Raw genomic sequence first — 22,502 nt, forward strand, 5'->3', positions numbered from 1 at the left:
TCCACTATTCATTTTTCCCATAGAGGTTTTTATTAACACTTAAAATAAGGGCTGTGTTTCGTGTAGGCTTACCCTGGCGTGATGTTTTGATAACCATGTAAATCTCTCTCATACAAGGTATGAGTTGTGTCAAGTTGTCAATCCCACAGTTGTGTCAAGTTGGCTAGATGTCCTTTGGGTGGTGGACCATTCTTGATTCTCACGGGAAACTGTTGAGCGTTAAAAACCCAGCAGCTTTGTAGTTTTTGACACGCTGAAACCGGTGTGCGCCTGGCACCTACTATCATACCCCGTTCAAAGTCACTTAAAAATATTGTCTTGCCCATTCACCCTCTGAATGGCACACATACACAATCCATGTCTCAATTATCACAAGGCTTAAAAATCCTGGTGACATCAATAAGGGATCATAACTTTCACCTGGATTCACCTGGTCAGTTTATGTCATGGAAAGAGCAGGTGTTCTTAATGTTTTGTACACTCAGTGTATATTACCAGTAAATCATTAATCAAATCAAATGTATTTATAAAAGCCCTTTTTACATCAGCAGATGTCACAAAGTGCTGTACAGAAACCCAGCCTAAAACCCCAAACAGCAAGCGATGCAGAAGCACGGTGGCTAAGGAAAAAACTCCCTAGAAAGGCAGGAACCTAGGAAGAAACCTAGAGAGGAACCAGGCTCTGAGGGGGTGACCAGTCCTTTTACCAGCTCGAGGTTAGAGCGTTGTGTGGAGCACACCTTTCATGCCGTGCATTATTTTTTAATTTGAATGAATAGCCCCTTGTTGATGATCCCTTACTTCATCAACAGGTTATAACATCAACGTGTCTCAGGTTGAGTGTTCTGATGCTGCAGATATAAACTACTTACTTCTTCAAATCAAAGTGAGAAAATCGAAGTGACTCAAATCTAAAAAAAAATATATATATATACTTCCTGCATGTGGTCTGGGCCCACATACAGCATTGGACAGGATTAAATGCATTAGAAATATAATGAATAGAACAGGAGTCCCCATTCAAGTCAATTATGAGTCCGTTCTATTTATAAAATGTTTATGCATTTAATCCTTTCCGATAGGTGAAAATCCAGATAGATAACTTCAGAAAAACTGGGCTGAGAGGACAACAAAAACATATACAGTGGGGAGAACAAGTATTTGATACACTGCCGATTTTGCAGGTTTTCCTACTTACAAAGCATGTAGAGGTCTGTAATTTTTATCATAAGTACACTTCAACTATGAGAGACGGAATCTAAAACAAAAATCCAGAAAATCACATTGTATGATTTTTAAGTAATTAATTTGCATTTTATTGCATGACATAAGTATTTGATACATCAGAAAAGCAGAACTTAATATTTGGTACAGAAACCTTTGTTTGCAATTACAGAGATCATACGTTTCCTGTAGTTCTTGACTAGGTTTGCACACACTGCAGCAGGGATTTTGGCCCACTCCTCCCTACAGATCTTCTCCAGATCCTTCAGGTTTCGGGGCTGTCGCTGGGCAATACGGACTTTCAGCTCCCTCCAAAGATTTTCTATTGGGTTCAGGTCTGGAGACTGGCTAGGCCACTCCAGGACCTTGAGATGCTTCTTACGGAGCCACTCCTTAGTTGCCATGGCTGTGTGCTTCGTGTCGTTGTCATGCTGGAAGACCCAGCCACGACCCATCTTCAATGCTCTTACTGAGGGAAGGAGGTTGTTGGCCAAGATCTCGCGATACATGGCCCCATCCATCCTCCCCTCAATACGGTGCAGTCGTCCTGTCCCCTTTGCAGAAAAGCATCCCCAAAGAATGATGTTTCCACCTCCATGCTTCACGGTTGGGATGGTGTTCTTGGGGTTGTACTCATACTTCTTCTTCCTCCAAACACGGCGAGTGGAGTTAGACCAAAAAGCTCTATTTTTGTCTCATCAGACCACATGACCTTCTCCCATTCCTCCTCTGGATCATCCAGATGGTCATTGGCAAACTTCAGACAGGCCTGGACATGCACTGGCTTAAGCAGGGGGACCTTGCGTGCGCTGCAGGATTTTAATCCATGACGGCGTAGTGTGTTACTAATGGTTTTCTTTGAGACTGTGGTCCCAGCTCTCTTCATGTCATTGACCAGGTCCTGCCGTGTAGTCTAGGGCTGATCCCTCACCTTCCTCATGATCATTGATGCCCCACGAGGTGAAATCTTGCATGGAGCCCCAGACCGAGGGTGATTGACCGTCATCTTGAACTTCTTCCATTTTCTAATAATTGCGCCAACAGTTGTTTCCTTCTCACCAAGCTGCTTGCCTATTGTCCTGTAGCCCATCCCAGCCTTGTGCAGGTCTACAATTTTATCCCTGATGTCCTTACACAGCTCTCTGGTCTTGGCCATTGTGGAGAGGTTAGAATCTGTTTGATTGAGTGTGTGGACAGGTGTCTTTTATACAGGTAACGAGTTCAAACAGGTGCAGTTAATACAGGTAATGAGTGGAGAACAGGAGGGCTTCTTAAAGAAAAACTAACAGGTCTGTGAGAGCCGGAATTCTTACTGGTTGGTAGGTGATCAAATACTTATGTCATGCAATAAAATGCAAATTAATTATTTAAAAATCATACAATGTGATTTTCTGGATTTTTGTTTTAGATTCCGTCTCTCACAGTTGAAGTGTACCTATGATAAAAATTACAGACCTCTACATGCTTTGTAAGTAGGAAAACCTGCAAAATCGGCAGTGTATCAAATACTTGTTCTCCCCACTGTATGTAATCACAGATGTGACATTAATCTGTAAACAAAAAACAATTAGGCAGTCTCACAAAACAACCGTGGTAACTGTCATATGACATGGAAACAGGCCGTTAAATAGGTCCCTGTTTCCTGAGTGAGCCACACCAAACGATATATACCTGAAGAGTGACATTTAAATCTAATGGAGAATGAGCAGACAGCCCACAGCACAGAGTTAATGCAGATCACACTGACTATATGACACTTCTCCAAATAAGGAAGTGGTAGGGTGGGAGGAGGCAGGAAGCAGAGGGCACCTTCCTTGGGCTAGCGGATCATGCTAGTTCCTCTGTGGTTGCGTGGGCTTGGCCATTCAAATGAAAATGTCCCTGAGCAGCGACAGAGAGTCTCAGTAACAGAGCTGCTGTGTGTGACAGAGAGGAGTCTGTTCAGAACACACTGAGGAACTCTGTCCTCTCAGAGAGCACGGATCAGGAAAGGCTAACCACTCACCAGGGGGCTTCCTGTATCCTTCCACCACCTCCATTTACATGGTAATAACAAAGGCCTGAATAGTTCCTAATGTGGCCCTGCCCTGATTACAATGGACTGATATGCGTCAGTCCTCATGTGGTTTTCCTGCTGTAGCAAACTGTCTCAAATTAATATCCTACATCTGTAGGGGTAAGGAATAAGGTAAATGACAGGCGGTCGTTGAATCACCAGTGAATCACCGGTGTCTTGGCAGGGACCCTGGCAGCGAGACAGATCCCTACAGGGTTAGGGTTAAAGGTCATGGTAACGAAATAAGCATTTTTATTTTACATATCATGTTCAAATCATCTATAAGTGACTTTGTTGAGCTTCACAATACATGTTAGACTGGCCACCCCTCAAAGCCTGGTTCCTCTCTAGGTTTCTTCCTAGGTTTTGGCCTTTCTAGGGAGTTTTTCCTAGCCACCGTGCTTCTACACCTGCATTGCTTGCTGTTTGGGGGTTTTAGGCTGGGTTTCTGTACGGCACTTTGAGATATCAGCTGATGTAAGAAGGGGCTATATAAATACATTTGATTTGATTTGATACTTTCTGATGATTTGGACAAGATGCTCAAAACATTCTTATATATCGGTACCATGACTTGAATGGGATTTGTGTAAACAGTGCCAGGGAAATAAAACCAAAAGATTGGAAGGCTGTCATACCATGCCCATAGACTGCTGACAGGGTAAGGAAACCAATGTGTCATTCGGGTGAACCCTCTAAAGCTGAAAATATGAACCTTTCGGGCGACCTGACCAAATTCACATAGAAATGTGGGTTATAGATCCGTCATTCTCATTGAAAGCCAGTCTAAGAAGCGGAATATCTGTTCTATGTGCCATGTTTCTATGCTTCCCGGTTCTTAAGTTTCGTTTTTTTTTTTTGTGTCTTTTACTTTCGTTTTTTTGTACACCGGCAGAAAATACAATATTTTTGGTTATTGAAAAGATAGTTCACAGCAGGTTAGATGGTACAATGATAAACTAGAACAATGGTCACTATCTTTCAAGATCACTTTCACAAGTCTAAAAGAATGCCGAGATCTACCGCTCAGATTATATATATATATAAACATTATGTAACATTAACCCATTAAAAATAGTTCTGTAGGAATGAGGTTTGGGCAGTATTGGCTATATTGGCTATATGCCTGGTCAAATACATTATCATAGCATATTGTCTATATACCTGGTCTAATACATTATCACAGCATATTGTCTATATGCCTGGTCTAATACATTATCACAGCATATTGTCTATATGCCTGGTCTAATACATTATCACGGCATATTGTCTATATGCCTGGTCTAATACATTATCACGGCATATTGTCTATGAGACAGAGAGAGAGAGAGAGACAGAGACAGAGACAGAGAGAGAGACAGAGAGAGAGACAGAGACAGAGAGACAGAGAGAGAGAGACAGAGAGAGAGAGACAGAGACAGAGAGAGAGACAGAGAGACAGAGAGAAAGAGAGACAGAGAGACAGAGAGAGAGAGACAGAGAGAAAGAGAGACAGAGAGAGAGACAGATGAGAGATAGAGAAATAACGTGGAACTGATCTGATATCTGATCGTATGTGACGTAGTGACGTAGTGGCGTAGTGACGTAGTGACGTAGTGGCGTAGTGGCGTAGTGGCGTAGTGACGTAGTGGCGTAGTGACGTAGTGGCGTAGTGGCGTAGTGACGTAGTGGCGTAGTGGCGTAGTGACGTAGTGGCGTAGTGACGTAGTGACGTAGTGGCGTAGTGGCGTAGTGACGTAGTGGCGTAGTGACGTAGTGGCGTAGTGACGTAGTGACGTAGTGGCGTAGTGGCGTAGTGGCGTAGTGGCGTAGTGACGTAGTGGCGTAGTGGCGTAGTGGCGTAGTGACGTAGTGGCGTAGTGACGTAGTGACGTAGTGGCGTAGTGGCGTAGTGACGTAGTGGCGTAGTGACGTAGTGGCGTAGTGGCGTAGTGGCGTAGTGACGTAGTGGCGTAGTGGCGTAGTGACGTAGTGGCGTAGTGACGTAGTGGCGTAGTGGCGTAGTGACGTAGTGGCGTAGTGACGTAGTGGCGTAGTGGCGTAGTGACGTAGTGGCGTAGTGACGTAGTGGCGTAGTGACGTAGTGGCCACTTTTGGCTTGTGAGCGCTTCAGGCTGAAATTATACAAATGTTCGACAGTGCATACTTAAGGTCTTACCAGGACATGCAGGGTTAAGGTTAGGCTTTATGTCTTACCAGGACATGCAGGGTTAAGGTTAGGCTTTATGTCTTACCAGGACATGCAGGGTTAAGGTTAGGCTTTATGTCTTACCAGGACATGCAGGGTTAAGGTTAGGCTTTATGTCTTACCAGGACATGCAGGGTTAAGGTTAGGCTTTATGTCTTACCAGGACATGCAGGGTTAAGGTTAGGCTTTATGTCTTACCAGGACATGCAGGGTTAAGGTTAGGCTTTATGTCTTACCAGGACATGCAGGGTTAAGGTTAGGCTTTATGTCTTACCAGGACATGCAGGGTTAAGGTTAGGCTTTATGTCTTACCAGGACATGCAGGGTTAAGGTTAGGCTTTATGTCTTACCAGGACATGCAGGGTTAAGGTTAGGCTTTATGTCTTACCAGGACATGCAGGGTTAGGGTTAAGGTTAGGCTTTATGTCTTACCAGGACATGCAGAGCCCTAGCAGGGACCCTGGCAGCCAGACAGATCCCTACAGGAACATACAGCTCCTCCTCCAGACTCAGACACAGCGAGTTCCCCCGACGCTTCTTTCTACTAAGAAACACAACATAAAACATTTAAGAACTCAGTTAGCGCCAGGAGTTTTTCCTGACCGAGTGGCCCTACCAGGATACACCCTATACTCGACTTGGGCAGGGGTTCACCGGAGCTGAATACCGGCACCTCAAATGTTCTACTGCTTGAGCTCCTGTTCCTCTTGTAGAATATTATCTCTAAAGTATTGTGGAGCTCCTGTTCCTCTTTATAGAATATTATCTCTAAAGTATTGTGGAGCTCCTGTTCCTCTTGTAGAATATTATCTCTAAAGTATTGTGGAGCTCCTGTTCCTCTTGTAGAATATTATCTCTAAAGTATTGTGGAGCTCCTGTTCCTCTTGTAGAATATTATCTCTAAAGTATTGTGGAGCTCCTGTTCCTCTTTATAGAATATTATCTCTAAAGTATTGTGGAGCTCCTGTTCCTCTTGTAGAATATTATCTCTAAAGTATTGTGGAGCTCCTGTTCCTCTTTATAGAATATTATCTCTAAAGTATTGTGGAGCTCCTGTTCCTCTTGTAGAATATTATCTCTAAAGTATTGTGGAGCTCCTGTTCCTCTTGTAGAATATTATCTCTAAAGTATTGTGGAGCTCCTGTTCCTCTTTATAGAATATTATCTCTAAAGTATTGTGGAGCTCCTGTTCCTCTTGTAGAATATTATCTCTAAAGTATTGTGGAGCTCCTGTTCCTCTTGTAGAATATTATCTCTAAAGTATTGTGGAGCTCCTGGTCCTCTTTATAGAATATTATCTCTAAAGTATTGTGGAGCTCCTGGTCCTCTTTATAGAATATTATCTCTAAAGTATTGTGGAGCTCCTGGTCCTCTTTATAGAATATTATCTCTAAAGTATTGTGGAGCTCCTGTTCCTCTTGTAGAATATTATCTCTAAAGTATTGTGGAGCTCCTGTTCCTCTTGTAGAATATTATCTCTAAAGTATTGTGGAGCTCCTGTTCCTCTTTATAGAATATTATCTCTAAAGTATTGTGGAGCTCCTGTTCCTCTTATAGAATATTATCTCAACAGTATTGTGGAGCTCCTGCACCTAAATATAAAACAGAACCCAAAATGAGTACCGGAACCTGTTACAGTCCAAGTCAAGACATAGGCCCTACATTTTCCCCAGTTAAAATCTTTCTAAATGTACAGTAACTAGGGCCAGGGTTTTTCCTGATAAAATATCATGATCATGGTAAAACCCCTGGCCCTAAAATCATGATCATGGTAAACCCCTGGATCTAAAATCATGATCATGGTAAACCCCCTGGATCTAAAATCATGATCATGGTAAACCCCCTGGATCTAAAATCATGATCATGGTAAAACCCCTGGCCCTAAAATCATGATCATGGTAAACCCCTGGATCTAAAATCATGATCATGGTAAAACCCCTGGCCCTAAAATCATGATCATGATAAAACCCCTGGATCTAAAATCATGATCATGATAAAACCCCCTGGCTCTAAAATCATGATCATGGTAAACCCCTGGCTCTAAAATCATGATCATGGTAAACCCCCTGGCTCTAAAATCATGGTCATGGTAAAACCCCTGGCTCTAAAATCATGATCATGGTAAAACCCCTGGATCTAAAATCATGATCATGGTAAAACCCCTGGCTCTAAAATCATGATCATGGTAAAACCCATGGCTCTAAAATCATGATCATGGTAAAACCCCTGGCCCTAAAATCATGATCATGATAAAACCCCTGGATCTAAACAAAGTAAAGTATATTTCAGCCTTCAGAGGAGATGGACAAGGTGTGTCTGTCTGCCTGCCTGTCTGTGTCTGTCTGCCTGTGTCTGCCTGCCTGTGTCTGTGTCTGTCTACCTGTCTGTCTGTGTATGTCTACGTGTGTCAGTCTGCGTCTGTCTACCTGTCTGTCTGTCTACCTGTCTGTCTGTCTGTCTGTGTCTGTCTACCTGTCTGTCTGTGTCTGTCTACCTGTGTCTGTCTGCAACATAACAGTATGAGGCACACCCCAGAACTGTGGGTTATAGACATACTGTATGATGAGGCTAAGAAATGTGCAGATTATGTGTCTATATATATCTGCCATCTGCAAACCGAGATGTAATGTTTTCTAGCATAAATCAACACGGCTGCTGGAAAAGGAGAAGCATGTGAAAGAGTGGAGTTGTTGATGCGTGTATGACTGCCGGCGGGGTGACCAAGACAGCAGAAATGGCTGATGTGTCACTATGAGTCACTAACCTAGTATGTAAACTATGGAGGAAGAAGGGTTAGGGAAGAATTAATCATCAATGTTCATGAGTGGGAGAAATGGGTTCTTTGTGATTGAGCTCAGTGAGAGGTAACATTAGCAGACTAATGTCTGGACTACGTGAAGCAAGAGCCATATATCTGTATATTCTGCATGTTACATTACCTGTAACTCATTTCTTTATGAGGAATACCTTAACATTCATAGTATTCTGTCTATGTAACCATAGAACCACAGAACACTGATATCATTATGTCTATGTAACCATAGAACCACAGAACATTCATAGTATTCTACCTATGTAACCATAGAACCACAGAACACTGATATCATTCTGTCTATGTAACCATAGAACCACAGAACATTCATAGTATTCTGTCTATATAACCATAGAACCACAGAACATTCATATTATTCTGTCTATATAACCATAGAACAGTCATATTATTCTGTCTATGTAACCATAGAACCACAGAACATTCATATTATTCTGTCTATGTGACCATAGAACCACAGAACACTCATATTATTCTGTCTATGTAACCATAGAACCACAGAACACTCATATTATTCTGTCTATAGAACCACAGAACATTCATATTATTCTGTCTATATAACCATAGAACATTCATATTATTCTGTCTATGTAACCATAGAACCACAGAACATTCATATTATTCTGTCTATGTAACCATAGAACCACAGAACATTCATAGTATTCTGTCTATATAACCATAGAACATTCATATTATTCTGTCTATAGAACCACAGAACATTCATATTATTCTGTCTATAGAACCACAGAACATTCATATTATTCTGTCTATGTAACCATAGAACCACAGAACATTCATATTATTCTGTCCATATAACCATAGAACACTCATATTATTCTGTCTATGTAACCACAGAACATTCATAGTATTCTGTCTATATAACCACAGAACATTCATAGTATTCTGTCTATGTAACCATAGAACCACAGAACATTCATAGTATTCTGTCTATATAACCATAGAACCATAGAACACTCATAGTATTCTGTCTATGTAACCACAGAACCACATAACATTCATATTATTCTGTCTATGTAACTCACTCAAAAAGCTCTTTGATGGAATCTAGAATCCTGGGAGGGGATGTTACTGAGGCTGACCTAGGGGGAAAAAAGTTAAGTGAAGTTTTTAGAACTTTTAAAATACACTTGAAGGAATGGTTTAATCAATTTAGATGTAGTAAGCATTGTGATGTAGCAAGCATTGTGATGTTACAGATGTAGGATCTTAACTTGAGCCAGTTTGCTACAGCAGGAAAAGAATACTGCAGCAATAGGAAATGTGAATTATTATGTGGATTATAATTAATCAACATTTCTGTAGGGGTTGATAGATTTTTCGTTTGGACAAATCAAGCCTGAAATTACAAACTTTTAAAACTCAAATACATTACAAGCTTGCATTTCCTGTGCAGGAAAATTCTCAGCAACAAAAGAGTGATCAAATAAAGATCCGAGCATTGTAACTGAAGATCCTTTTAGAACCATTCATGCAGTGTAAGCATTATTTAAATGTATTTAATAATTTTTACATTTAAAAAATAGAATAAAACATTTCACCATTAGAACATTACACTAAAGTTACTTTGAGGTAGAATGTAAAAACGCTATACCCCGACAATGACTTCCAACAAGAATCAGTTTTTTTCTTCCATGGGAAGGAAGGCCTAGAAATGCCATCTGAACTTTGAGTGATTCCTGTCATTTCTTCCTCTACCTGAACATTCTAGTAGTCCGTCTCTCAGCCTTCCTCTACCGGAACGTTCTAGTGGTCTGTCTCTCAGCCTTCCCCTACTGGAACATTCTAGTGGTCTGTCTCTCAGAACATTCTAGTGGTCTGTCTCTCAGAACATTCTAGTGGTCTGTCTCTCAGAACATTCTAGTGGTCTGTCTCTCAGAACATTCTAGTGGTCTGTCTCTCAGAACATTCTAGTGGTCCGTCTCTCAGAACATTCTAGTGGTCCGTCTCTCAGAACATTCTAGTGGTCTGTCTCTCAGAACATTCTAGTGGTCCGTCTCTCAGAACATTCTAGTGGTCCGTCTCTCAGAACATTCTAGTGGTCCATCTCTCAGAACATTCTAGTGGTCTGTCTCTCAGAACATTCTAGTGGTCCGTCTCTCAGAACATTCTAGTGGTCCGTCTCTCAGCCTTCCTCTACCGGAACATTCTAGTGGTCCGTCTCTCAGCTTTCCCCTACCAGAACATTCTAGTGGTCTGTCTCTCAGCTTTCCCCTACCTGAACAGTCTAGTGGTCCGTCTCTCAGCCAGATCACTCTTAGGGGAGGCTTCTCTGGAGGCCGGGGCACTGACAGACCCGCTGGAAGGGAAACAGCACAACACTTCATTATACTTTAGCTTTGTGTGGCACTCTGGACATGAGCTACTACAATACAAAAGGGAAAACTTTAACCTATTGTCAATCTAGTGAGAGCTACTTACACATCAATGGGACTATACAATCTAAACTAAAGAGTGTAAAACACTTACACATCCATGTAGGCTATATAATCTAGTTACTTACACATCCATGTAGGCTATATAATCTAGTTACTTACACATCGACGTAGGCTATATAATCTAGTTACTTACACATCCACGTAGGCTATATAATCTAGTTACTTACACATCCACGTAGGCTATATAATCTAGTTACTTACACATCCACGTAGGCTATATAATCTAGTTACTTACACATCCACGTAGACTATATAATCTAGTTACTTACACATCCACGTAGGCTATATAATCTAGTTACTTACACATCCACGTAGGCTATATAATCTAGTTACTTACACATCCACGTAGACTATATGATCTAGTTACTTACACATCGACGTAGGCTATATAATCTAGTTACTTACACATCCATGTAGGCTATATAATCTAGTTACTTACACATCCATGTAGGCTATATGATCTAGTTACTTACACATCCACGTAGGCTATATAATCTAGTTACTTACACATCCATGTAGGCTATATAATCTAGTTACTTACACATCGACGTAGGCTATATAATCTAGTTACTTACACATCCACGTAGGCTATATAATCTAGTTACTTACACATCCACATAGACTATATAATCTAGTTACTTACACATCGACGTAGGCTATATAATCTAGTTACTTACACATCCACGTAGGCTATATAATCTAGTTACTTACACATCGACGTAGGCTATATAATCTTGTTACTTACACATTGATGTAGGCTATATAATCTAGTTACTTACACATCCATGTAGGCTATATAATCTAGTTACTTACACATCGACGTAGGCTATATAATCTAGTTACTTACACATCCATGTAGGCTATATAATCTAGTTACTTACACATCCATGTAGGCTATATAATCTAGTTACTTACACATCGACGTAGGCTATATAATCTAGTTACTTAGACATCCATGTAGGCTATATAATCTAGTTACTTACACATCGACGTAGGCTATATAATCTAGTTACTTAGACATCCATGTAGGCTATATAATCTAGTTACTTACACATCGACGTAGGCTATATAATCAAGTTACTTACACATCCATGTAGGCTATATGATCTAGTTACTTAAACATCCATGTAGGCTATATAATCTAGTTACTTACACATCCATGTAGGCTATATAATCTAGTTACTTACACATCCATGTAGGCTATATAATCTAGTTACTTACACATCGACGTAGGCTATATAATCTAGTTACTTACACATCCATGTAGGCTATATAATCTAGTTACTTACACATCGACGTAGGCTATATAATCTAGTTACTTAGACATCCATGTAGGCTATATAATCTAGTTACTTACACATCGACGTAGGCTATATAATCAAGTTACTTACACATCCATGTAGGCTATATGATCTAGTTACTTACACATCCATGTAGGCTATATAATCTAGTTACTTAGACATCCATGTAGGCTATATAATCTAGTTACTTACACATCGACGTAGGCTATATAATCTAGTTACTTACACATCCATGTAGGCTATATAATCTAATCTAGTTACTTACACATCGACGTAGGCTATATAATCTAGTTACTTACACATCCACGTAGGCTATATAATCTAGTTACTTACACATCCACGTAGACTATATAATCTAGTTACTTACACATCCACGTAGGCTATATAATCTAGTTACTTACACATCAATGGTCACATTCACCTTCCCGGCGGTCTCCAGCTCCTTCTGAAGACTTGCCTCTCTGGCTCTGTGGAGTTGACAGTTGAAATGAATGGCAACAACATTAGATACAACTCACTCTGAATACATTCATTAATGCTTCATAGGGCCTGGAGTTTTTCCTGCACGTGATTTGAGGTCAAGTTATAACCTGTAGCCTTTAACTAGTTATAACCTGTAGCCTTTAACTAGTTATAACCTGTAGCCTTTAACTAGTTATAACCTATAGCCTTTAACTAGTTATAACCTGTAGACTTTAACTAGTTATAACCTGTAGACTTTAACTAGTTATAACCTGTAGACTTTAACTAGTTATAACCTGTAGACTTTAACTAGTTATAACCTACAGCCTTTAACTAGTTATAACCTGTAGACTTTAACTAGTTATAACCTGTAGACTTTAACTAGTTATAACCTGTAGACTTTTACTAGTTATAACCTGTAGACTTTAACTAGTTATAACCTATAGACTTCAAATAGTTATAACCTGTAGAAGTTAACTAGTTATAACCTGTAGAATGTAACTAGTTATAACCTATACTTCAACTAGTTATAGCCTACAGCCTTTAACAAGTTATATCCTGTAGACTTTAACTAGTTATAACGTATAGACGTTAACTAGTTATAACCTGTAGACTTTAACTAGTTATAACCTGTAGACTTTAACTAGTTATAACCTGTAGACTTTAACTAGTTATAACCTATAGACTTCAACTAGTTATAACCTGTAGACTTCAACTAGTTATAACCTGTAGGCTTTAATTAGGGCCCAGAGTTTTCTTGGTGAGATCAAATGGTCATGAAAATAAATTAAAAGTCTGTACACGGTCAGTCTTCGAGATATGCATATTCCCCCCACAATCTTCAGGAAAAACTCAGGGCCCTGTTTGACCCCAGGAAGCAGCTCATCTGACCCGTCTCTCTTTGACCCCCAGCAGGGTCAGAGTTAATCTCACCTGACCCGTCTCTCTTTGACCCCCAGCAGGGTCAGGGTTAATCTCACCTGACCCGTCTCTCTTTGACCCCCAGCAGGGTCAGGGTTAATCTCACCTGACCCGTTTCTCTTTGACCCCCAGCAGGGTCAGCGTTAATCTCACCTGACCCGTCTCTCTTTGACCCCCAGCAGGGTCAGCGTTAATCTCACCTGACCCGTCTCTCTTTGACCCCCAGCAGGGTCAGGGTTAATCTCACCTGACCCGTCTCTCTTTGACCTTCAGCAGGGTCAGGGTTAATCTCACCTGACCCGTCTCTCTTTGACCCCCAGCAGGGTCAGGGTTAATCTCACCTGACCCGTCTCTCTTTGACCCCCAGCAGGGTCAGGGTTAATCTCACCTGACCCGTTTCTCTTTGACCCCCAGCAGGGTCAGCGTTAATCTCACCTGACCCGTCTCTCTTTGACCCCCAGCAGGGTCAGCGTTAATCTCACCTGACCCGTCTCTCTTTGACCCCCAGCAGGGTCAGGGTTAATCTCACCTGACCCGTCTCTCTTTGACCCCCAGCAGGGTCAGGGTTAATCTCACCTGACCCGTCTCTCTTTGACCCCCAGCAAGGTCAGGGTTAATCTCACCTGACCCGTGTCTCGTTGACCCCCAGCAGGGTCAGGGTTAATCTCACCTGACCCGTCTCTCTTTGACCCCCAGCAGGGTCAGGGTTAATCTCACCTGACCCGTGTCTCGTTGACCCCCAGCAGGGTCAGGGTTAATCTCACCTGACCCGTTTCTCTTTGACCCCCAGCAGGGTCAGGGTTAATCTCACCTGACCCGTCTCTCGTTGCGACTGTTCATCCTGGCGGCTGCGTGTTGCTTCCTCCGAACCAGTTCCTCCAGCATTTCCTGACCTCTGAGCTTCTCCTCTCTGAAGGTCTGGTCCATATCATGGTGCCGCTCCAGCAGAGAGTCGTACTCCCGTTTCAACAGCCGGTTCCCCTCCGTCACCTCGGCAACACGCACCGCCAGACTTCCATCCTCAGCCTGCACCCCCAGCAGATCCCTCTTCACCTCACGCATCCTGAATACACAGACAGTTATATTAGTAACCCTGACCTTAACCCCAACCCTGTCAGTTATACTAGTTTCTATTAACTAGGGCCATGGATATTCCATGACGACAGTTCCCCTGGTCAGGACATGTCCTACTCAACCACCAGCTTCCATAGCACCAGTGACTTAGGATACGATCACAGTGACCTAGGATAAGATCACAGTGACCTAGATCACAGTGACCTAGGATAAGATCACAGTGACCTAGATCACAGTGACCTAGATCACAGTGACCTAGTATAAGCTACATTAAGCTGTGCTTGCCAGTGCTTTCACGTTTCAACAGGTCCTTCCTACAGGTTTCATAGGAGGAGAATCAGCTGGCATGATGTTCTACAGAATCAGTTGCACCTGGCATGTTGTTCTACAGTCTCACCTGGCATGTTGTTCTCTAGTCTCACCTGGCATGTTGTTCTACAGTCTCACCTGGCATGTTGTTCTACAGTCTCACCTGGCATGTTGTTCTACAGTCTCACCTGGCATGTTGTTCTCTAGTCTCACCTGGCATGTTGTTCTACAGTCTCACCTGGCATGTTGTTCTACAGTCTCACCTGGCATGTTGTTCTACAGTCCCACCTGGCATGTTGTTCTACAGTCTCACCTGGCATGTTGTTCTCTAGTCTCACCTGGCATGTTGTTCTACAGTCTCACCTGGCATGTTGTTCTCTAGTCCCACCTGGCATGTTGTTCTCTAGTCTCACCTGGCATGTTGTTCTACAGTCTTACCTGGCATGTTGTTCTCTAGTCTCACCTGGCATGTTGTTCTACAGTCTCACCTGGCATGTTGTTCTACAGTCTCACCTGGCATGTTGTTCTCTAGTCCCACCTGGCATGTTGTTCTCTAGTCTCACCTGGCATGTTGTTCTACAGTCTCACCTGGCATGTTGTTCTACAGTCTCACCTGGCATGTTGTTCTCTAGTCTCACCTGGCATGTTGTTCTCTAGTCTCACCTGGCATGTTGTTCTACAGTCTTACCTGGCATGTTGTTCTCTAGTCTCACATGGCATGTTGTTCTACAGTCTCACCTGGCATGTTGTTCTACAGTCTCACCTGGCATGTTGTTCTACAGTCTCACCTGGCATGTTGTTCTACAGTCTCACCTGGAATGTTGTTCTACAGTCTCACCTGGCATGTTGTTCTACAGTCTCACCTGGCATGTTGTTCTCTAGTCTCACCTGGCATGTTGTTCTACAGTCTCACCTGGCATGTTGTTCTACAGTCTCACCTGGCATGTTGTTCTCTAGTCTCACCTGGCATGTTGTTCTCTAGAGTCACCTGGCATGTTGTTCTACAGTCTCACCTGGCATGTTGTTCTCTAGTCTACCTGGCATGTTGTTCTACAGTCTCACCTGGCATGTTGTTCTCTAGTCTCACCTGGCATGTTGTTCTACTCTCTCACCTGGCATGTTGTTCTTCCAGTACGGAGTCTTTGATCTTAATCTCCTGCTGGAGCTCCAATACTTGGTAGGCCAGCTAGAAAACAAAGCAGAGTCTGTCAACTAGAGACACACAGTAGAGTCTGTCAACTAGAGACACACAGTAGAGTCTGTCAACTAGAGACACACAGTAGAGTCTGTCAACTAGAGACACACAGTAGAGTCTGTCAACTAGAGACACAGTAGAGTCTGTCAACTAGAGACACACAGTAGAGTCTGTCAACTAGAGACACACAGTAGAGTCTGTCAACTAGAGACACAGTAGAGTCTGTCAACTAGAGACACAGTAGTCTGTCAACTAGAGACTCACAATAGAGTCCGTCAACTAGAGACACAATAGAGACTCACAGTAGAGTCTGTCAACTAGAGACACACAGTAGAGTCTGTCAACTAGAGACTCACAGTAGAGTCTGTCAACTAGAGACTCACAGTAGAGTCTGTCAACTAGAGACACAGTAGAGTCTGTCAACTAGAGACACAGTAGAGTCTGTCAACTAGAGACAAAGTAGAGACTCACAGTCTGTCAACTAGAGACTCACAGTAGTCTGTCAACTAGAGACTCACAGTAGAGTCTGTCAACTAGAGACTCACAGTAGAGTCTGTCAACTAGAGACACAGTAGAGTCTGTCAACTAGAGACACAGTAGAGTCTGTCAACTAGAGACACAGTAGAGTCTGTCAACTAGAGACAAAGTAGAGACTCACAGTCTGTCAACTAGAGACTCACAGTAGTCTGTCAACTAGAGACTCACAGTAGAGTCTGTCAACTAGAGACTCACAGTAGAGTCTGTCAACTAGAGACACAGTAGAGTCTGTCAACTAGAGACACACAGTAGAGTCTGTCAACTAGAGACACACAGTAGAGTCTGTCAACTAGAGACACAGTAGAGTCTGTCAACTAGAGACACAGTAGTCTGTCAACTAGAGACTCACAATAGAGTCCGTCAACTAGAGACACAATAGAGACTCACAGTAGAGTCTGTCAACTAGAGACACACAGTAGAGTCTGTCAACTAGAGACTCACAGTAGAGTCTGTCAACTAGAGACTCACAGTAGAGTCTGTCAACTAGAGACACAGTAGAGTCTGTCAACTAGAGACACAGTAGAGTCTGTCAACTAGAGACAAAGTAGAGACTCACAGTCTGTCAACTAGAGACTCACAGTAGTCTGTCAACTAGAGACTCACAGTAGAGTCTGTCAACTAGAGACTCACAGTAGAGTCTGTCAACTAGAGACACAGTAGAGTCTGTCAACTAGAGACACAGTAGAGTCTGTCAACTAGAGACACAGTAGAGTCTGTCAACTAGAGACAAAGTAGAGACTCACAGTCTGTCAACTAGAGACTCACAGTAGTCTGTCAACTAGAGACTCACAGTAGAGTCTGTCAACTAGAGACTCACAGTAGAGTCTGTCAACTAGAGACACAGTAGAGTCTGTCAACTAGAGACACACAGTAGAGTCTGTCAACTAGAGACACACAGTAGAGTCTGTCAACTAGAGACACAGTAGAGTCTGTCAACTAGAGACACAGTAGTCTGTCAACTAGAGACTCACAATAGAGTCCGTCAACTAGAGACACAATAGAGACTCACAGTAGAGTCTGTCAACTAGAGACACACAGTAGAGTCTGTCAACTAGAGACTCACAGTAGAGTCTGTCAACTAGAGACTCACAGTAGAGTCTGTCAACTAGAGACACAGTAGAGTCTGTCAACTAGAGACACAGTAGAGTCTGTCAACTAGAGACAAAGTAGAGACTCACAGTCTGTCAACTAGAGACTCACAGTAGTCTGTCAACTAGAGACTCACAGTAGAGTCTGTCAACTAGAGACTCACAGTAGAGTCTGTCAACTAGAGACACAGTAGAGTCTGTCAACTAGAGACACAGTAGAGTCTGTCAACTAGAGACACAGTAGAGTCTGTCAACTAGAGACAAAGTAGAGACTCACAGTCTGTCAACTAGAGACTCACAGTAGTCTGTCAACTAGAGACTCACAGTAGAGTCTGTCAACTAGAGACTCACAGTAGAGTCTGTCAACTAGAGACACAGTAGAGTCTGTCAACTAGAGACACACAGTAGAGTCTGTCAACTAGAGACAAAGTAGAGACTCACAGTCTGTCAACTAGAGACTGACAGTAGAGTCTGTCAACTAAAGACATAGTAGAAATACACAGTTATCTGGCATTGTATTGTATCTCTATGCAGTAGATATAAAAGACAGAGATGAGCAACAAAGTGAAGTTTCCTTTTACAGTAGAATAAGGAGCACACCATTCACAAAACCAGAACGAGGCAGGATGTCTGCTTCCTGGTTTCGTCTCTCTTTCTGGGTATCACTGACAGACAGTATGAAAACACAACACATATGCCATGCTTTATGACAGATTGGTGGAGACTATGCCTTATATAAATACTGCAAAGATAAGGTGATTTTCAACACTGCTGCTCTCTGAATGATTCTGCATAGTGTCAACAACTGAAAGTGTTGCCGACAGCATAATGTCAAATCAGAGTCTCTGCCCGTATCTCAGTCATAAATCATCAACACGGTTACTTCCTGTTTCCTACCTCCCCAGTTGTTTTCTTCAGATCATCATTCTTGGAAATCAGAGACGTCAAGGAATCGTTGGAGGAGGAGGCTGGGTACCTGTGAGGTCAAAGAGACGATCACAGGTTAGGGTAAGGTCTCAAGACAGGAAACCCACAGTCGCACCTGGGCTACTGTTCAGTCGTGTGGTCACGTGCCACAAAGAATGACTTGTGAAAATTGCAATTGGCACAGAACAGAGCAGCACGGCTCGCCCTTAAAAGTACACGGAGCTAACATTAATAATATGCATATGGATCTCTCCTGGCTCAAAGTGGAAGAGAGACTGACTTCATCACGACTTGTTTTTGTAAGAAGTGTTGACAAGCTGAATTTACAGAGCTGTCTGTTTAAACTACTAGCACACAGCTCAGACACCAATGAATACCCCCAGAGGTCTCTTCACAATTCCCAAGTCCAGAACAGACTATGGGAGGCACACAGTACTACATAGAGCCATGACTACATGGAACTCTATTCCACATCAGGTAACTGATGCAGCAGTAGAATCAGATTTAAATAACAGGTAAACCTTATGGAACAGTGTGGACTGTGAAGAGACACACACACACACACACACACAGGTACAGACACACGTATACACACACAAACGCAGGCACACGCACTTTACACTCACGTACATTGTAATATTGTTGTATGGTGGTATTATACATTTTGTATTGTAGATATTTAGTGGTGTAATAATGTTATATGATGTAGTGTTTAATCTTTTGTTTTATATGTAATGTAAGTGCTTTAATGTGTTTGGACCCCAGGAAGAGTAGCTGCTGCCTTGGCAGGAACTAATGGGGATCCATAATAAACCCCAGGAAGAGTAGCTGCTGCCTTGGCAGGAACTCATGGGGATCCATAATAAACCCCAGGAAGAGTAGCTGCTGCCTTGACAGGAACTAATGGGGATCCATAATAAACCCCAGGAAGAGTAGCTGCTGCCTTGACAGGAACTAATGGGGAACCATAATAAACCCCAGGAAGAGTAGCTGCTGCCTTGGTAGGAACTAATGGGGATCCATAATAAACCCCAGGAAGAGTAGCTGCTGCCTTGGCAGGAACTAATGGGGATCCATAATAAACCCCAGGAAGAGTAGCTGCTGCCTTGACAGGAACTAATGGGGATCCATAATAAACCCCAGGAAGAGTAGCTGCTGCCTTGACAGGAACTAATGGGGATCCATAATAAACCCCAGGAAGAGTAGCTGCTGCCTTGGCAGGAACTAATGGGGATCCATAATAAACCCCAGGAAGAGTAGCTGCTGCCTTGGCAGGAACTAATGGGGATCCATAATAAACCCCAGGAAGAGTAGCTGCTGCCTTGACAGGAACTAATGGGGATCCATAATAAACCCCAGGAAGAGTAGCTGCTGCCTTGGCAGGAACTAATGGTGATCCATAATAAACCCCAGGAAGAGTAGCTGCTGCCTTGGCAGGAACTAATGGGGATCCATAATAAACCCCAGGAAGAGTAGCTGCTGCCTTGGCAGGAACTAATGGGGATCCATAATAAACCCCAGGAAGAGTAGCTGCTGCCTTGGCAGGAACTAATGGGGATCCATAATAAACCCCAGGAAGAGTAGCTGCTGCCTTGGCAGGAACTAATGGACATCCATAATACAAACAAATACAAAACACACAGACACTTAACAAAAAGGACAAACTATCTCTCACAGGAAATATCCCATACAGGTTTCTATCACACACATCAATGGGGCCGAGTTCTTCCTGGGTGGGGAAACTCCTGGCCTTACACATCAAAACAAGATAAATACGTCCATTGAGAAGTAAGTACATTGACCACATCATTCTTCTCGTGTAATAATGACCTTGAACCAGATCCCAGGATGCCTTTCGTGATGAGGGCTCTCTGATTGGACTTCTCCAGGAGATTTATATCTGTAGGATGACATCACCAATATAGAACACAGAACATCATTATAGAACACAGAACATCATTATAGAACACAGAACATCAATATAGAGTGCATTCGGTAAGTATTCAGACCCCTTGACTTTTTCCACATTTTGTTACGTTACAGCCTTATTCTAAAATGGATGAAACAGTTTAACCCCTCATCAATCTAAACACAATACCCCCATAAAGACAAAACAAAAACAGGTTTAGACATTTTTGCAAATGTATATATAAAAAAACCCACTGAAATATCAAATTTACATACAGTGCCAGTCAAAAGTTTACACACCTACTCATTCCAGGGTTTTTCTTATTTTTTTTACTATTTTCTACATTGTAGAATAATAGTGAAGACATCAAAACTATGAAATAACACATATGGAATCATGTAGTAACCAAAAAAGTGTTAAACAAATCAAAATATATTTTATATGAGATTCTTCCAAGTAGCCACCCTTTGACTTGATGACAGCTTTGCACACTCTTGGCATTCTCTCAACCAGCTTCATGAGGTAGTCACCTGGAATGCATTTCAATTAACAGGTGTGCCTTGTTAAAAGCTGATTTGTGGAAGTTCTTTCTTTCTTAATGCGTTTTAGCCAATCAGTTGTGTTGTGACAAGGTAGGGGGGTATACAGAAGATGGCCCTATTTGGTTAAAGACCAACTCCATATTATGGCAAGAACAGCTCAAATAAGCAAAGAGAAACGACAGTCCATCATTACTTTAAGACAGTCAATCCAAAAAATGTCAAGAACTTTTAAAGTTTCTTCAAGTGAAGTCTCAAAAACCATCAAGCGCTATGATGAAACTGGCTCTCATGAGGACCGCCACAGGAAAGGAAGACCCAGAGTTACCTCTGCTGCAGAGGATAAGTTCATTAGAGTTACCAGCCTCAGATTGCAGCCCAAATAAATGCTTCACAGACTTCAAGTAACAGACACGTCTCAACATCAACTGTTCACAGGAGACTGCATGAATCAGGCCGTCATGGTCGAATTGCTGCAAAGAAACTACTACTAAAGGACACCAATAATAAGAAGAGACTTGCTTGGGCCAAGAAACACGAGCAATGGACATTAGACCGGTGGAAATCTGTCCTTTGGTCTGATGAGTCCAAATTTGAGATTTTTGGTTCCAACAGCCGTGTCTTTGTGAGACAAAGAGTAGGTGAACGGATGATCTCTGCATGTGTGGTTCCCACCATGAAGCATGGAGGAGGAGGTGTGCTGGTATGGGGTTATTTTGCTGGTGACACTGTGATTTATTTAGAATTCAAGGCACACTTAACCAGCATTGCTACCACAGCATTCTGCAGCAATACGGCACCCCATCTGGTTTGCACTTAGTGGAACTATCATTTGTCTTTCAACAGGACAGTGACCCAACATACCTCCAGGCTGTGTAAGGGCTATTTGACCAAGGAGAGTGATGGAGTGCTGCATCAGAGGAACTGGCCTCCAGTCAACCGACCTCAACCCAATTGAGGTGGTTTGGGATGAGTTGGACTGCAGAGTGAAGGAAAACCAGCCAACAAGTGCTCAGCATATGTGGGAAGTCCTTCAAGATGGTTGGAAAAGCATTCCAGGTGAAGCTGGTTGAGAGAATGCCAAGAGTGTGCAAAGCTGTCATCAAGGCAAAGGGTGGCTACTTTGAAGAATCTAAAATATATTTTGATTTGTTTAACACTTTTTTGGTTACTACATGATTCCATATGTGTTATTTCATAGTTTTGATGTCTTCATTATTATTCTACAATGTAGAAAATAGTAAAAATAAAGAAAAACCTTTGAATGAGTAGGTGTGTCCAAACTTTTGACTGGTAGTATAGTTTGACATTTCTGGTCCAAATAATGATGATCCACACTTCTTTGAAAATATATATAATAATCTATTGATATATAATCTAGGTCTCAATTATTATCGTGGCCGATTATCATACAGTTTTAAGTATCTCAATGAACCGTAAAGGAAAACGTAAGCAAAAAGGTAGGCCTACATTGTGGGCCCTACGT

The 22,502-nt window shown here is 42.2% G+C and overlaps 1 protein-coding gene across 2 annotated transcripts in view; it reads right to left on the minus strand.

Annotated features, from left to right (window-relative positions):
• LOC139549584 (protein Atg16l2-like) overlaps positions 1-22,502 on the minus strand; it is a 73,651-nt gene that overhangs the window by 50,301 nt on the left and 848 nt on the right. Inside the window, exons 2-9 of one of the 2 annotated variants that reach the window (XM_071360227.1) lie at positions 20,399-20,468; positions 18,539-18,617; positions 15,934-16,007; positions 14,250-14,501; positions 12,457-12,522; positions 10,535-10,615; positions 9,342-9,398; positions 5,901-6,012 (exon numbers count right to left, since the gene is read on the minus strand). In XM_071360227.1, the coding sequence (XP_071216328.1) occupies positions 5,901-6,012; positions 9,342-9,398; positions 10,535-10,615; positions 12,457-12,522; positions 14,250-14,501; positions 15,934-16,007; positions 18,539-18,617; positions 20,399-20,468 (791 nt within the window). The remainder of the gene's footprint in view (positions 1-5,900; positions 6,013-9,341; positions 9,399-10,534; positions 10,616-12,456; positions 12,523-14,249; positions 14,502-15,933; positions 16,008-18,538; positions 18,618-20,398; positions 20,469-22,502) is intronic. The other variant, XM_071360228.1, reaches the window with a different exon arrangement.

This window comes from Salvelinus alpinus, chromosome 22 (genome assembly GCF_045679555.1).
Source record: "Salvelinus alpinus chromosome 22, SLU_Salpinus.1, whole genome shotgun sequence".
Classification (NCBI taxonomy): Eukaryota; Metazoa; Chordata; class Actinopteri; order Salmoniformes; family Salmonidae; genus Salvelinus; species Salvelinus alpinus.